This window comes from Triplophysa rosa, linkage group LG14 (assembly GCF_024868665.1).
Source record: "Triplophysa rosa linkage group LG14, Trosa_1v2, whole genome shotgun sequence".
Lineage (NCBI taxonomy): Eukaryota > Metazoa > Chordata > Actinopteri > Cypriniformes > Nemacheilidae > Triplophysa > Triplophysa rosa.
Genome location: NC_079903.1, coordinates 13,637,553 through 13,654,165, shown reverse-complemented (window position 1 = coordinate 13,654,165; position 16,613 = coordinate 13,637,553). Strand labels below are relative to the sequence as shown.

The 16,613-nt window shown below is 39.0% G+C and overlaps 1 protein-coding gene across 16 annotated transcripts in view; it reads right to left on the bottom strand.

Annotated features, from left to right (window-relative positions):
* Nucleotides 1-16,584, bottom strand: part of mark4b (MAP/microtubule affinity-regulating kinase 4b) — a 38,285-nt gene extending 21,701 nt beyond the window's left edge. For 3 of the 16 annotated variants that reach the window (XM_057350906.1, XM_057350908.1, XM_057350909.1), the window contains exons 1-3: nt 15,341-16,579; nt 6,229-6,420; nt 5,741-5,794 (exon numbers count right to left, since the gene is read on the bottom strand). In XM_057350906.1, coding sequence (XP_057206889.1) covers nt 5,741-5,794; nt 6,229-6,420; nt 15,341-15,391 — 297 coding nt within the window. In that variant the 5' untranslated portion in view covers nt 15,392-16,579. Of the gene's footprint in view, nt 1-5,740; nt 5,795-6,228; nt 6,421-15,340 lie in introns of all 16 variants that reach the window. The other 13 variants (XM_057350895.1, XM_057350896.1, XM_057350897.1 and 10 more) reach the window with 9 other exon arrangements.
* Between the last annotated feature and the right edge of the window lie 29 nt (nt 16,585-16,613).

Below are 16,613 nucleotides of genomic sequence, written 5' to 3'. Positions count from 1 at the left end.
GTCTAATAACATCCATTCTCCCTTATCCAATTCATCAGTCAGACTTCAGCCTATCACAGCTTTCCATATTCCTGTGGGTATTGAATCATTTTTCATTTACATCTAGTGTTTAGCCCTTCCTTTTTCCACACCATCTCCAGCAGCTTCGTGAAGAGGGGGAGAATTATGCAAATCAAAAGCTTGACATTTTTGCATGTCTGAGCAAGAGAACAAAACACACCCACACAACACTTCTGACATCAAATAATAGCTATGACAACCAATATTAGCATGAAAATTATCCTTTGCCTCCGATCACTGATTCGTAATTCCATAATGAAACATAATGGAAGAAGAAATGCAGCACAGCGGTTCATTGAATCTTCCACCTATATAGACGGTTTCAACGGCAACAACATAAACAAATGTTATGTGGCCCAAACTTAACCTCTGGTAGACCTCCGAAAAGAATCAATAACTGTTCAGTAGTTTCAATTTAATTTCATACAATTAATATACAATAAATATTACTATAAATTAAATATAAAATAAATGGTTATAACCAAACAGAAAAGGAAGTTAATTGTAACGTTGTAATTGTAACGTTATACATTTTTATTTTTTGTTGACTACACTGTATGACTGTCACTGTAACTGACACTGTCACTGTATGACAAAAATGATCAAACATTTTTCTGAAATTTATGGAAAAATTTACACAGTAAAAAATCCTGTAAAAAACTGGGGCACCAGAAATGAACTTTTTTGATTTTTTTCCCCTGCAAAATTACGTTTTCTACGGTTTTCTTGTAAATTTGCGTCCTTTCTCTGTAATTTTACGTTTTAACCATATTTTGAAAAATACATGAAAAAAGTAAAAAACGTAACATTACAGTTTTTTACATTATGCGTTTAAAAACTGAAAACCTGAAAAATTCTGTAAAATTCTATTTTTTTACAGTACAGGTTTGTTAATAATTATAATAAACCAACATTACAAACTTTATATAAAATAAATATAAAATAACAATAATATTGCATTCTTTAGGTTAACCTCCTGAGGTTGACTATTTGCTAAAAAAAGATTTAAGAATTTGAACGTCTGTTTGTACCTCATTTTGTAAAAACTGTATTTCTATGTAACCCAAAGACACTGTAGAAATCTTACAGTGTAAGAACAGCTCTGCATCTCTCTTTGAAAGACGCCTGCAAAATTAGTCACACGACCTCAAATAATGCTAAAACTATTTCATAGCAGTGGCTCCACGTCATACAGCTAATCCCTGCCATGTAATTCTGTTCCCACGGGGAAGGTTTTTTCAGAATGATTGTCACTGACATCCTCGCACGACCGGAGCTGACTGTGTCTTTCTCTCTACTCAATCCTATTCTTACCTAAATAATTTGAATCCTCAGTCAATCCTACAAACATGCACAAACAAGCTGAGCCTTAAAAGAATGTACCATTCTGGTGTAAAAACAAAACACTCTTACCACTGAGAAACATTACAGATACACAAAATGTTTGTTGGCTATTCAGTGCGGGTCATTCACGTGTCTTAGTGATGTTAGCAAAGACAACACTGCAAATGAAACAGAGGGCTTTCAAAGTACTGCTTTTGCTTCCAGGCATCGGTCTCCGCCCACGCTACTTCCCTACCATTGATCTGTAAGTGAGTGAGCAGCGGACGGCCGGATTGCCACAGAGAGCAAAGCAGATGGTCTCATCACAGCACACCAACAGCTCAGGTCAAAGCTGCCTCCGGGGGGCTGAACATCATGACGGGAAGTGCCAGAGAGAGAACCTTTGGCTTACCCAGAAGTGTCTGGAGCATGTCATGCCCCCTAAAAGTAGATTTTGAAAGCAACATCCAAAATCAATTTTGTATATGAAATTATTGTGTTGCAAGATGATTGTAAGCCCACAGAGTTGTTCCTCTATAGAATACAAGATGAGGGAGGGACGTAATGTCAAGATTAGTTAGCCAGTCAAGTTTTGAATTTGTAGGCGGTGTTCAGAACAACATTAATATTGATTAAGCTTTGAGATTAATGGGTGTCTGTGAAGTCGTCTTGGTTACTGCGGTGCATATAACTGCTGTGTTCTTGTTTGTTCTAGTAAAGGCTACAGCAGCGGTCACTGAGATTCAAGCAGTGGTCAGTGAATAAATTTAGGGTATAAAGTGTAAAATGTTACTTTTCATTTCGGGACCCATCTAATTTATCTTGAAACCCATCAAAATAGCGCTGAAAAACACGTTAGTTCTCTTTTAGAAGTAGTGACTAGTTTTTGTTATCCTTGCTGTTACACTAAAAATAATTATTTTCAACCCTGCGCTGGGTCAAAAAGAGACAAACATAGCTGGTGGGTTAAATGTAGCAGGAAAATGTTTATATTTGACCGAACAATAGATTAAAACAACCCAGTATTTTGGGTTAAAACAACCCAGCAAATGTACATTTACAACCCAATGGTCGAGTTTGTCCCATTTTGACCCAACGCTGGAAATTTTTCAGACTGTATATGCTTTAATTGCATTACCAAAATATCTAATGGCAAGATTTCAGAAAAGCTGTCATTGGTAGTCATTAACCTTTTGGAGGCTATACCGTGTGACCCACAGTTTGAAAACCTCTGGTGTAGCGAACAACATGAGCCAGGATTTCCACCCAAGCCCCCTCTAAAAACAGGTGCATGATGGGATTACACTACACAATCTCTCTGGCAAATACACAGAATCCATGTTACTTTACTCTCCCAGAAGAAGAGATAATCTCATCATTGACAGAGTTTACATAAGTAATGTGGCAGTTTAGAAATAATCGTACAGTGTTTTGTGGTGATGAATCCTTGGTGTGTCTCAAATATTTCAAGTTCTGTTCGTCCTCTGGTGTAAATATCTTTTTTTTCCCACAAACTTTTCTCCTCCATGATTTAAGTTATAAATGGTCTAACCTGCTCTACTCTGAAGTCTAGACAATTGGTAAGGGCCACCATCTTAATTCTTGAAAATAATCTAAAGAAGCTTAAAAAACAATCAGGTTACAAACAATTCCATCCTCTGTGGGACTGAGTTGTCTACACTAGTGCATTTTCATTTGAAAACTGAGTTCTTGTTTCAAAACACTCTTCGCCCACACTAGCGTTTTCAAGCATTTCCCAAACACTGCCCATCCAGGGGGGGGAGGAGACTCCACCTCTTATAATTATCTCTATTACATTTTTCCTGACATAACGGTTTTATACTATAACAATATGTTAATATATTTCCACCTCTTAAATTCTCACACAGAGCCAGGAAGTATGCAACAACATATATGCATCAGAAGTTCCCAGGATTTTTTTTATTCAGGATTTTTTGCTTTCTCATATCATGTTATAGACACTTCTCGCTGCTCTTCTGTGCTGGCTCGCTTTCTCAGGATCTCTCCCGTGTTACGCACCCATGGGGGCCCCCACCCCCTCTGGGTTCGTCTGCCCCCATTGTTCGCCTGTCTGGAACTCCGCTCCTGACTGCAGGGACCTGAAAGAGGGACACCCAACCCCCCTCTACCCTTCTTCACCCACAGCCCAACTCTGCCTGCCTCCCTGAAGGTTTTTCATTAAAGTAGCACAGCGCTCTTATGACGGGGCCCCACACCAGCACAATCACGACCCCCCAAACCTCAACACACAACACCACACACACAGTTAAAGGCAAATTCCATGTCTTTTTTGAAATCCAGCTGCTTGGAAAGTTCATGGTCAGCTTACTGTGCTCTGGTGTTCTTCTTTAAACAGGATTTAACAGAGAGGTGATCGGAGAATCTGTCACAGCTCTAGTCATTATTGCAATTTAAAGTGATAGTTCACCCCAAAACAAAAAATCTGTCATCATTTAATTACCCCCTTGTCATTTCAAGCCTGTATGACTTCGTTCTTACGCAGAACACAAAAGAAGATATTTTGAAGAATGATGTTAACTGGACCCCATTGACTTGCATTGGTTTTGTGTCCATACAATAGAAGTCAATGTGTACAGCTGTTGTTCGGTTATCAACATTATTCAAAATATCTTCTTTTGTGTTCTGTGGAAGAAAGAAAGTCATAAAAGTCTTGAAATGACTAAATGATGACAGAATTTTCATTTTTGGGAGAACTGTCTCTTTAAAGTCTGTACTATTATTTCTTATACTGTGAAGAATATACAACATAAAACATAATCTATGTTGCCAAAAATAAATTGTATCACTTATTTGTAGTGTAAACAAACACTCGACTGTTTTGTCATCATAATGAAATGCAATAAACAGGTTTGAAATGATACTGCCTGTGCTTATATGACATATAAGAGAGAGCACTGAAATGGAGGGAAAGGGGAAATACTGTGTCCTGAGAGGAGAGCAGGGATGAGCTCTGAAAGTCGAATGAGAGGGTGTCACCCAGTGTGTTGGGAGAAATAATGCTGACAGAAAAGCGGACGCGGAGATCACGAAGCACCGTCAGCCCCACCCCAAACAAGGAGCACATTATACTTTACGATATATAGTTCTCCGAGTGTTTTACCGATTTACTTTCATTAAAAGTGACTTTCAAAAGCTTTCTAGGCATTTATTTATGAGCGTTTCTTGTAAATCAACCCGCAACCTTGGCATGATCCACCATTTGAGTTACAGGAAGCATTTGACCAGTAAAAGCCATCGCTCGTCAGCTCGGATATCACTACTACACTGTTATAAAAATATAACACCATTCTTAAAGTGACAGTTAAAAAAAAATGTCATTGTTTACATAGCCTTAATATTGTTCCAAACCCATGCGGCTTTTCTTTTCCATGGAACAGGAAAGAAGTTAGGAAGAATGTTGGGGACTAACAGCCTCAGTTACTATTCACTTTGTATTGAAAAAAGAAGCAATGGAATAGAAACTGAGGCTGTCAGTCCCTGATATCTGCCATTTGTGTAACATGCAAGAAAAACACTGGTAAGTCTTATGGGTTTGGAACTGCTTTATGCATTACATTTGTTCACAGATGCCAATAATGTCTAGCAACTTATAAATACATATATTTCCACTTTTCTCTTATAAAATTCCTCACGATATAGTTTCTGTGATCTACCAGACCCAGTATCCAAAGTAGCTGCAAATCCTACAGGTGTAAATTAAAGATGTGCACAGATATTTATACACATTATTCTTTTTGCCTAAGATTTCCATAAAATAGATTGTGATATGTGTCAGCGAGGATGAAAGACAAGCTAAAAATATCAAATAAAAAGTTACACTTCATAGAAAATACAGCACAATGTAGGGTTTACATAATCTTACAAAGCCAAATCAGATAAAAATATAAAGCTCAATATATTGTAACAGCAAAAAATCCAGTGCATTCTCAATTTCAACAACTAAAAGCTTTCTCAATACAAATTGCTTATAAAATCTTTCTTAGTATTTTTTAGTGAATTATAAGTGATGGCGGCCAATACTGGATAGGGGGAATGTTTAATGTTGTTTCAACAAACAACATTCATCCGATTTGGTGCCACTGGCAGCACAAAAACTGCACACTTCAGCATAGCAACAGTGGCAAATCTAAGCCATGAGAGTCATGAGGTCAAAGTTCATGTCTTTACAGACCACTGCAAAACAATGTCTAATCAAATACAATTTGACCAAAACAAGCCCCTTGATATGACCTTACGCCTCAAGCACTGAGTGCAGACAGACTTTAACAAGCATAGACATAATCAGAATCACCAGCCGCAATGACCCACTTCTTACCTTCTGAAGACTTGTAGGGTTCAGTTGAGTTTTGTCGATGATTTTTATTGCAACCTGAGAAGACAGAAACAAAACCATTGGAATGGTGCTGCCTGACACATTGACTTGACAACTAAATTGCATATAAAAGGACCAATCAGCTGAAATATAAACAGCTGACATAATTGCTCCCGGTCAAAGTGTACAAAAACTCAAGTGAGCAAATTCATAAAAATTTCTTTCGGCCATACACTGCTCCGGGTGTACGTGTGTTCACCACTTGCTGTGCGTGTGTTCACTACTCTCTGGATGGGTTAAATGCAGAGGTCACATTTCGGGTATGGGTCACCATATCTGACTAATAGGTCACTTTCACTTTTCACTAAAGTGAAGGCCGGTTGTTTAGGCCGTGAAATGAGATTGCCATCATAAGATGGGTCTCTTTTGAGAGGTTTACCTAAAAGCTGTGAGCCAACCAGGAAAGCTTTTCAATCATGCACCAGTCTTACCTCCCTGCCGGTCAAGATATGGCGTGCCAACTTGACTTTAGCGAAATTGCCTTTGCCGATGGTCTTGAGCAGCCGGTAGTTGCCGATGTGAGGCTGTTCGTCCGAGCAGGACGCTATGGAATTCCGGCAACGGGCTCCGAGCGATCGACTCGACCATCCCTTCTCTGAACGACTGCCCATGAGAGAGGCATGCTGGGGGAGCAAGAGAAGATGTCAATGCATTATGAGTCAAATGTCTGCTATATGTGATAAGATGATGGATACACTCTACTTAACTCTTAATAGAATAGTTTACCGAAAACAAAATATAATTTCATCATTTATTTACCCTCATGTCATTCTGAAACACATATGACTTTCTTTCCTCAGAAAAGAAGATATTTTGACACAAAAGAAGATATTCTGAATAACATTGGTAACCAAACAACCCAGACATTTCTCAAAATATCTTCTTTTGTTAACCACATTAGCAAAACTCACAATAAAGGTTTTAAATGACATGAGAGTAAATAAATGATGACAGAATTTTTATTTTGGGGTGAAGTATCCATTTAATCCCTTGACATGTAGGCCAAGGTCACGTTTCGCGTTTTATAGGCAAACTAATCTCTAATCTCATTGCTAACATGTGTGAAGTCTGGCTGTTTCAGGGCTTAGCATGAGCGAGGCAACAAGCAACCTAAATCTAATCTATCCAGGAATGCATTGCAATATTAAACTGCTCTCGCACCTCGACGTGATGTGACCCATGTGACCTTCTTATATAAAGGCGCCGTGGATACAGACACTCAAGTAAACACACCACCAACATTGTTTACATTTACTGCATGTACGTGGTACTACTTTAACCCTGTGCTTGTGCATGAAGGACATTTTTCATCTCATGGGTCAGAGAGTTGTATGATGGGAAACAATAGTGTGTGTGATTTGACCTAACTCACAGTATGAATAATTTTCGGCTGTGTGTACCGACCCGAACACAGAACTTACAGAGTGTGGTTGTAGCCGCTATGAGGCTGCTCAGGTAGCAGTGGAAGTAAAATTTGTCTGGTTAAGAGTTGTTTTACCACTAAAATAATTTTTAAGACATTATTTTAAGGTTGAAAAACTACAAGTGTTGCTTTAAATCTATTGCTACATCCCTGCATCCTCCATTTCCAGCACTGTGAGAACATTCACACTAACACAGACATCACCCCATTGACCCTCCCCCCCCCCCACCGCACCACCCTTTCCAATCTACACTATTGATTATTCCACTGCTGCTCGGTCTGATTACACTGGCAATTTATATGGTAGGGTGGGGGGGGGGTGGGGGGGTAGGGGTGTGGTTGATGGGGGTTTCTCTGAAGGCCACTGATGGAGATGCTTTAGGATGGGGGATGGAGGATGCACCAGGCTTGTGACTGTTTTAGAGATACTGCATTACAATGCAGTGTTTTAAGCACCTATCTACAATTTTCCTCTCAGCTCGACTTGTTAGGACTATTCAGTCGACAATGATCGATCCTGATATAAAACTCTCCACTAACTAAAGGACAAAAAACAGATCGAATTGAATTGAAAGCACAGCCGGGAGAACTGTATTGTCTAGTCACTATTTTGTGCCAATCAGGAGATTTCACTACATAACACGTCCATTATGCACACTTTTGTTATCTATGGCCTAGAAAGACCATTAAAAAAGCTCTATGTTTATTATTAACCCTAATGCATCTGATTATCCATTTAACACAATGTATTGGAACTACAGTATTGAATGTTGTTTGTCTATTTTAAAGAACAAAATACCCAAACAACATTCCACAATACAACCTAATTCTGGAGACCCGCCTCACACAAAGACAATAGGCCTCCTCTCTGGGCAGCATCCTGCTTAGGACCACATGGGGGTAGAGATGGGTCAGGGTCAGTCTATCCAGACACATATCCTGCCATTGCAATGGATCTTACTCCCAACATCCACTTACAAGGGTCTGTATCCTGTACTGTATTTTACTACAGCATTTAACACTGCTTCAAGCCAGTTTCCTCCGTGATGATTTCTTTCACAGTGTTTACTTGAACTAATGCAAGACAATGAGCTCAATTTGTTGTGTGTATCACTGCGGTATATAATGTCAGATTAAAGTGCTTGAGAAACAGGTGTACGCCCAAAGCAGGTGTGAAGAATCGTGCCAAGACTCAATCCCACATGTTTCCTTTCTTGAATAGAAGTTGTGTCATGCTCTTGTAACTGCCTTGCAAAGCAAACGCAACAAAACAGCTTCAGGCCTTTTTTAACAGGTTCAGGTTAAAATGTGCAAGTTTGTAGATTATTTTTGTCTGACAAAAAGTTTCTCCTGGACCATAGTGGTTTTAAATGACAAAAGGCCAGTTCCAAAATGCAAACTAATGGACTATGGATGCAGTTTCAACGATGACACTGTCATTGATCGTTGTAATGCACAGGTTCATTTTAATGTGAATATTTAGAATATTCTGTTTCCTGTAGAGCAAACAATGATGCATGGCTCTAGCAACACAACGTTTAAGGGTTCGATTCCCGTGTATACCTAGATCTAACACATCTCATGGCTACTAGCTAGTGGTGTCACAATATACTGGTATTGACGCTAACCGTGAAATCAAAAACAACAATACTCAATATCGTGTTAATTCTACACATATGATAATATTATAAATAACTCAGCACTCATCAAATTTGTTTTAAGAGCCACAATGGTTTCAAATTTATACAAGAAAATGTTAAAAATAGAAAATTAAATACGGTAAAAAAACATTTCAATAATGATGTGAAAATATCATTATAATTAATTCTTCTGCCTAAAACAATTCTGTAGTAAACATTTAATATTGTGACAGCCCTACACATAGCAATTCGTAACTAGTAGTAAACGGATATATAGCCGTGGCCGATCGCGCCTGGTCTGAAGTTAACTTCCGGTCTGTGTTTGGTTATAACATAACAATGTTTTTTATATTTAATGCATATTAATTGATATTACTATTTTACTGCAAAATAATTGTATTAAATTAAATAAAAACTACTCAACGGTTATTTATTCTTTGCGGAGATCTACCAAAAGTTTGGACCACATAACGTTTGTTTATGTTGTTGCCGCTGAAACAGTCTACTGTATATTTGGGTCGATAATTAAAAAAAAATTATTGGCATTGGCAGTTAGTAAACACTTTTACAACCGGAGGACGATAACTTTAATAATAATAATTTGTTCTGTTCACATAGCGCACTAGCAAAAAAGGCTATTTGACACATAGAAAAATGACCACAGTAAAGTCACATTTAACTCCCAGAGATTAACGTAATGTCATGTGTCCACCATTTCATGGTTTCAAGTCTGTTTTAATGCTAAGCTACATGCTACTAACTAGCCACGTAATACACAATGACCCTGTTTCACAGACACGGTTTAGCTTAAGCCAATACTATGCCTTAGTTAAATTATAATATTTAAGTCGCTTTTATAAAAATGTCTTAGAAAATACATTACTGGTGTGCATCTTGAGACAAAACAATGGCACTGAAATATTTTAAGACATTTCTGGGCAAGTTATATTCAGTTAAGACAGGTCACACATTCATTTTAGTCTGGGACTAGACTTAAGCCTTGTCTGTGAAACTGGGCCAATAATTGTTTATTTAGTTTCACCAATTTTCTGCATGTCTCCATTTACTATAATTGCAGTAGACCAGTGTTTTTATCGGCATTGGCCATTAAAAACCCATATCGGTCAACCACTATTTATAACTATTTTACGAGGTGGCTAATGCATATTAAGTCTTATGACCTCATTCATATACAGTATTTTTAGGTGTAGGGTTGGGACGTTTTATTTATTTTTTCTTGTGTACATTTTGGTATGATTAGCCACTTCGTAAAATAGTTCACAAATTCCCGTGAGATAAGACTGCCAGAACACAATGTAAGATGCTTAGGACAAAAGCATCTGCCAAATGCGTAAATATAAATTATTTATTCGGTTCATGTGGAAATGCATCTGTTTGTACACACATGCTTCTCTTTTAAACAAATGACCCAGTTCTACATTACTGCCTTTATACTGAGTCATGTCTTGTGGCTGAAATGCCAATTCCCCTCTGTTGAATGTTACCCTTTAGTTTGCGACTCTGTCAAGAGAGAAACCATCTGAATAACTAGAGCTGCTGCAGAGCATTCCCATGACCAAAGAGCAAAAGTCTCACCTTGGCATCAGATTAGAAGGCCAAACAAAAAAGGCCCAGCTGAGGCCCATCTGCTAACCGCACTCTGCAACCCCCCACATCCCCTTAAACCGGTAACATAACCCCCTCGTGCGCACACACGCGCTTCCCCTAATACACCAGGAGACAACATCAATATCAGTCGTCAATAGCAACAGTCGGTGTAGCAACCGAACAGGATGGTGTAATCCTTCCACAATGACTGGCACAAAACATGCTGATTGTGTGATTGACGTTCATGGTCTAAACACACCCTCCAATTTGAAAAACATGCTCAAAGTTAAAGGTAGATAAAGACTAGATAAACATGTTTACTTGTAGTGGCCAGACAAAACCGAGGAAGAATTTGTATTGTATTGAAGCCGATTCCAATGTATTGAAACTGGCCTGAAGGCAGTACACAACATTGTTGTGTTTTGACTGGAAAAACAAGATATTAACAATATGGTGGCCGAGATATTTACATACAAGATCATCACAACGCTTACATTCGGCATATCCTATTCATAGCTGTACTATAGTTTAGATGAACAAAGGAACAAATGTTCTTTATAAAAGATATACTGTACATCCGCTTTAAGCTTTGCTACGCCTCACAGACACAATAACCTTGTTCATTCATTACATGAGAACGTCTGGGCCCGTTTCACAGAAAGCCACCAGGCTCGTGGTTACCCTGTCTATCTTTCTGACCCCTACATTGGATCAATTTTCCAGCTTTACTGAAGAACAATAAAGCACCAATCCTCTTAGTAATTTTCTCTTGGATAAAAATGGAGACATACTGTCCAGTGAAAGGTTTAATGTTAGTCAATGTTGATTCTCTTGTAAATAAAACATTTTGCTGCAATAAAAAAGACTGCAAAGGGTGTATTTCATTCCAACACTGACAACACCCTCATCCCAGTACATACATCCACTCAAATATAACAGACCGACAAGCACGGCTGCCAATGTCAAAGGTGGTTGAGCTCCTTAAAGGAGTCGTATGACGCGGCTAAAACGAATATTATCATTTGTTTAAAATGTAATGCCATATGTATACACGATTTAAGGTTAAAAAACGCTGTATTTTCCACATACAGTGCTGGTTTGTATCTCCTCTTTGCCCCGCCTCGCTGAAACGTGCAGATTTTTAACAAAGCTCATCGCTCTGAAAAGCGAGGTGTGCTATGATTGGCCAGTTAACCAGTGCGTAGTGATTGGTCAAATACTGCAAGCGTGTGACAGAAATGTAACGCCTCTTACCATATTTGGAACATCAGGTTCCAAAGCAATTGTACTGACAGTACTGACTTGCGTATACATTTGGGCGGTCTTAGTCAAATCATACCACGAACTGGCGTAGATTTGTGGGGGTGTGGTTACACGAGACGTTTCAGGCAGGTCTGGGTGAGCATTCGCTTTTAGACAGAATGCATCTTTATTCCGACACTTTAATTTTTGCTATTTTACGTGTCTATTACATGCATGGGCAACTTATAACACACCAAAGACACAGAAAAACACGTGACGATATGACCCCTTTAAGTAACATCAGCAATGAGGAAGCATCAGAGGAAGAAGAATGTGTGAACACATACCATACGCACTCACTCGCCCTGTCATTCAATTTCCTCTTTTGAATGTTTCCACACTTCAGCATAAACTAACTGTTTACAATACACAACACACAAATATATTTTTTGTTCTATGACAGACTTTTAGTTAAATAAGGCTAGAAACATACTTACACAAGTTGGATTTTACCTGTTACACTGTGAAATGTGTGATTTATAATTGATACAAGTATGTGTTGCATTGTGCATTGGTCAAGTGCTCGCGTCTTTGGCTTTGTTTTCATGTTTTTGGCTTTAGTCATCATTTTGGTCACAGTTGTTTCCTAAATCTGTCACGTCAGAGAGGGTGATGTCAATCTAACATCTTATTTTCCACTATTGCTGTTTATTTTGGGCAATGTGATGGCTGCCAAGATGACTGTAATTTAGACTAAACAAAGTATGACAAGTTTTAATTAAATTTTTTCATAAAATGTACATGGCCTATATCTGTGCTTCCTTTCCAAGCTGACCCACTCCTCTAGACCTCAACATGATCTTTCTGCCCTACGTGGAATCTGTGGATTTAAGCATCAATTATGAATAAATGTAAATATAACCTCCTGGATCGGTTCTCTAGACCAGTGGTTCTCAAACTTTTTCGTTGTAAGGCCCCTTTGTGTAGAGTGCATCGCTTTGCGGCCCCCCAAATAAAGACTTATAATCTTAAATTTAACATTTTTATTTAAACAAAAACATATTCGGTTATACAATGCTGAAACATAAATTCTTTTGTCCGGTGGTCTTATTTTTCTGATGTTTGATTGCATAAAATCTATGAACAATTTCTATATTTCATAAAATGCCACAAAATCTGTGGCCCCCTGGATCCACCTCGGTCTCCCAGTTTGAGAACTACTGCTCTAGACCAGTGTTCCCAAAGTAGTGGTCGGGACCCCCTGGGGGAGGGTCGCGAGGGTGGGGTCACAAGATGATTTTCGGAAATCATTTTGTTTAACAAAACATATAAAATATTAGTTAAGTTAAAAATAAAACCATGCAAATAAAAAGCCATCAACCTTTGGAATTTCCTCCCCCTCGATCGTGACCCCTGAGGTGACTACTTCACATTAGCAACCGCATTAGGTTAGGTGCCGCATGTCAATTTACAGCTCGGAGTTAAACATTCCCATATGTGCACACAGATTATTTTTCAGGCTTTAAATTTAGGATATTTTTATTTGTCGAAATGAAATGTTGGTTAATATCCACCAAAGACAACGCAGGGAGGCCAGCGGAGGAGGGCAGAGAAGCTCTGCACTGCAGTCAGAAAGGCCATCGTCCTCAGGTAAGAAAAGAGGCCGGTATTCTGTCGAATTGTCCTACCTTGTCAGATTTTCCTACCGCAGTGCAAAAATTAATATAATCTAAACCACATCGACAAAATAAACAGGTAGGATGATTTTCCAATGCAAAATACCCTGTCAGATTGTCCTACCAGTTTAAAATAAACACAGAATGCGTTTACAGCGTAAATATCCTATCAGATTATCCTACAGTATAAAATAAACATGTAGGATTAATTTACAGAACAAAATCCCTATACTTTTTTTGGATAGACCTAATAAGTGCATGTGCGCAGTTGCGTGCAATGTTTTTATACTTTACCCACCTCCGAGGATAGTGGGGGTCTCGAGTCCCGGCACTGTTATTTTGGGGGTCACGGGCTGAAAAGTTTGGGAACCCCTGCTCTAGACGCATTTTATAATGTGTTTGCTTTGTGTTCGTGCTCTTTCTATCTCATCTTCTGTTCCTTCCAATCGGCTAAACAAAATTGAGGTGTGCCTGTATGTGACATGCCACACTGTTGTGTGTCTGTGATGGCATAGATTTGCTTTTGGAAAACCTAAGCTCAATGGCAACATGAAGATCATGGGTTTGATTTGTAATTACACAGAAACCAATCAAATGTATACCTTCAATAGATTCAACGTCACTTTGGGTGGAATTATCCAACTTTTTGTAAAAATAGTCTGTTAACATCAAAGACCTTAAATATCACTTCTTTCTCTATATACTACTTTATATTTACTTCAGTCACTGTGTAACGTTTTTTACAAAGTTGGAGTTTAATACTTCCTTTGGATTATTGGCTGCTTTTGTAAAAAGTAGTAAAAGTAAATAAAAGTAGTCATAAGAACAAGCAATAATCTTTCACCTGAAGATTTCAACAGCGGCATGTAATATAACACGGAAAGCAGATGTCTTGCACATTTCTTGATGTAAGACCAAAACCAGGAAAACTGACACCACACATCCCACTGACATAATAAGAAAGGGTGATTAAAGTAAGAGCTCAGAGCAGATGACCAGAAAGTTACATATTAGTCTAGCTCTGAGGGGAAAACAAGTACAGCCGCTTTGAGCTAGAAATAAAAAATGTGTGAAAGCTGTATTTGCACTACACTTTTAAACATTGCAGCCTTTTTGCCCTGCTGATGTACAAAATACATTTTAAAAGCCTCATATTTTGCATGTCACTGCTACCAGTGAATTTCAACAATGTAATTGCGAGGTAACACACACGTGGAGCTTTAAAAACATGTTGACACATGTCAATTTTATCAACTGTGTGCTCAAAAACGATACGAGTAATCCACATATGTGATTATTTCACATTTACAAATTTACTTTTTAGCAGCATTAATACAAAAAACTGATTTGATGGAGGAAGTGTAATCAGTTTAAAGATCTTCTGTAAATTGTATCATGTTGCTAGAATGGTACTTCGAGTTGAATACAGCTTGCCTTTGAAACAAGTTTTACTGGCCATGAAGGGGCTACCTCTCGCTTTAATGTAGGCCTAAGGTTTTCCCAGAGCATCCCGCACCATTCTGTTATGCAAACCTAATCTAAGCATTAACAATATACAAATTAAAGGCATTAGTTGTTCTCAATGTCAGGCCTTTAAAAAGATCCCTTTCTCCAAGACCTGTAGGACAACAAAGACAGCTGTCTACCCAGTAGGTACATGTCCTCTATCGTCGCATGAAATGTGTGACACTGGCCTAAGGGAGGGGCGAGATGATGTTTTTTTATTTTCCTTAACTTAATTAACGTCTTGGTTCATTAATTATTGTAGATGCCTGGGAATTAGACGAACTGTAACACTTTAACACCAGCCCCTGACACGCTACCGGCTTTTATAATATCGGCGAGATCACTTCATCGCTACACGCCAATGCATTTGAGTCTACTTTACAATAGAACGTCATAACCAATTGCTCGTCAAGTGAAGGTAAATGACGTCACAATGCCTGGAACTTACGTGGTCTGCATTCCTGTCGTTCCCGGGCTGTAGCGTTGCGCGAGAGGACATCGTCCCTGGAGCTTCAGCCTACAGCGGCACCGGATTTAGTTCGGCCGTCCGTGTGTGTATTTACTAACTGAATCCGAGAGCAGAAACAGTCGTCATCGACCGCCCAGCAGTATCGCGAGGCTATCGCTGCCTTCTACCAACACCAGTGGAGCTGGACCGAAGCGTTCTCTTCAAACAATCCCCATTTTCGATTGAGTTCCTTGAATGGCACGCGCAATGCTGCTGGATGAGGTTTGAGATATAACGCTATATGATGCTCTTGTCTGTGATGGTTTGACTAGCGTTAGATCATTTTGTCCCATCCGAGTGTCCTCATACCGTTTCCACACCGTAGCGTCTGTGAACCGTTTTGCTCGTGTCTGTTGGTTTCTCGGGGGTTTACAGTCAACCAAAAACCGAGATAGAAAAAGACAGAAAACAAAGGCAGAACAGAATAGGAAATGGGAACAGAGCTACAAGAGCATCAAACTGAAGAAAACAACCTCATTTTTGACACCCAGCAGCTTTTTCCAACGAGTCGGGGTTGTCCGGAGAAAATAAACCACTCCCTCGAACGCAGTGTCTCCTTCAAAGAGTCACCCGCGTACATTTCCAGGAACAAAACGTATTAATGAATAAATAACACACAAAACAATAAGGAATACTAGATATAGAGGGTTTTACGAGTTCAGTCCGGTTGATAAAACGCTCCGAACAAAGCCCGGTGATCGTTGTCCTTTTCAAAGAAACGTAAGTGTATCGATGCTCCCAAACAGTACCAAATAAAAACTGTACAGTGGCTGTAAAATCTACATCCCAGTTGCGTGTGACACTGGCATGAAGGAAGGACGTCAGGAGAAGAATAGGCTGGGCTGGGCTGCGGCGGACGCTCTCTCTCTCTCTCCTCTCTCTCTCTCTTCTCTCTCTCTCACACACACACACCCTTCCCCCATGGTCCTAAACACACTGACGGTTCATTCATTCATGTAGCAGAGCCATCCTGAGACACCTACAGGGTTGCCAAAATAAACGGGTACTACGCCTCCATCTGGTCACTGCACGCTAGTGCAGTAGATCCGGCTAATGTGGCTTTAACGGAAGCTTTTACAGCATTTAATGATCTTAGTTCATTTCAACATATACATTGTAAAATGCATTCGTTAATGCACAATGAACTCAAGTGAACAACTCTACTGGCATTAAGTAACATTAACAAACATTAATACATTTTAATTGTTCATTG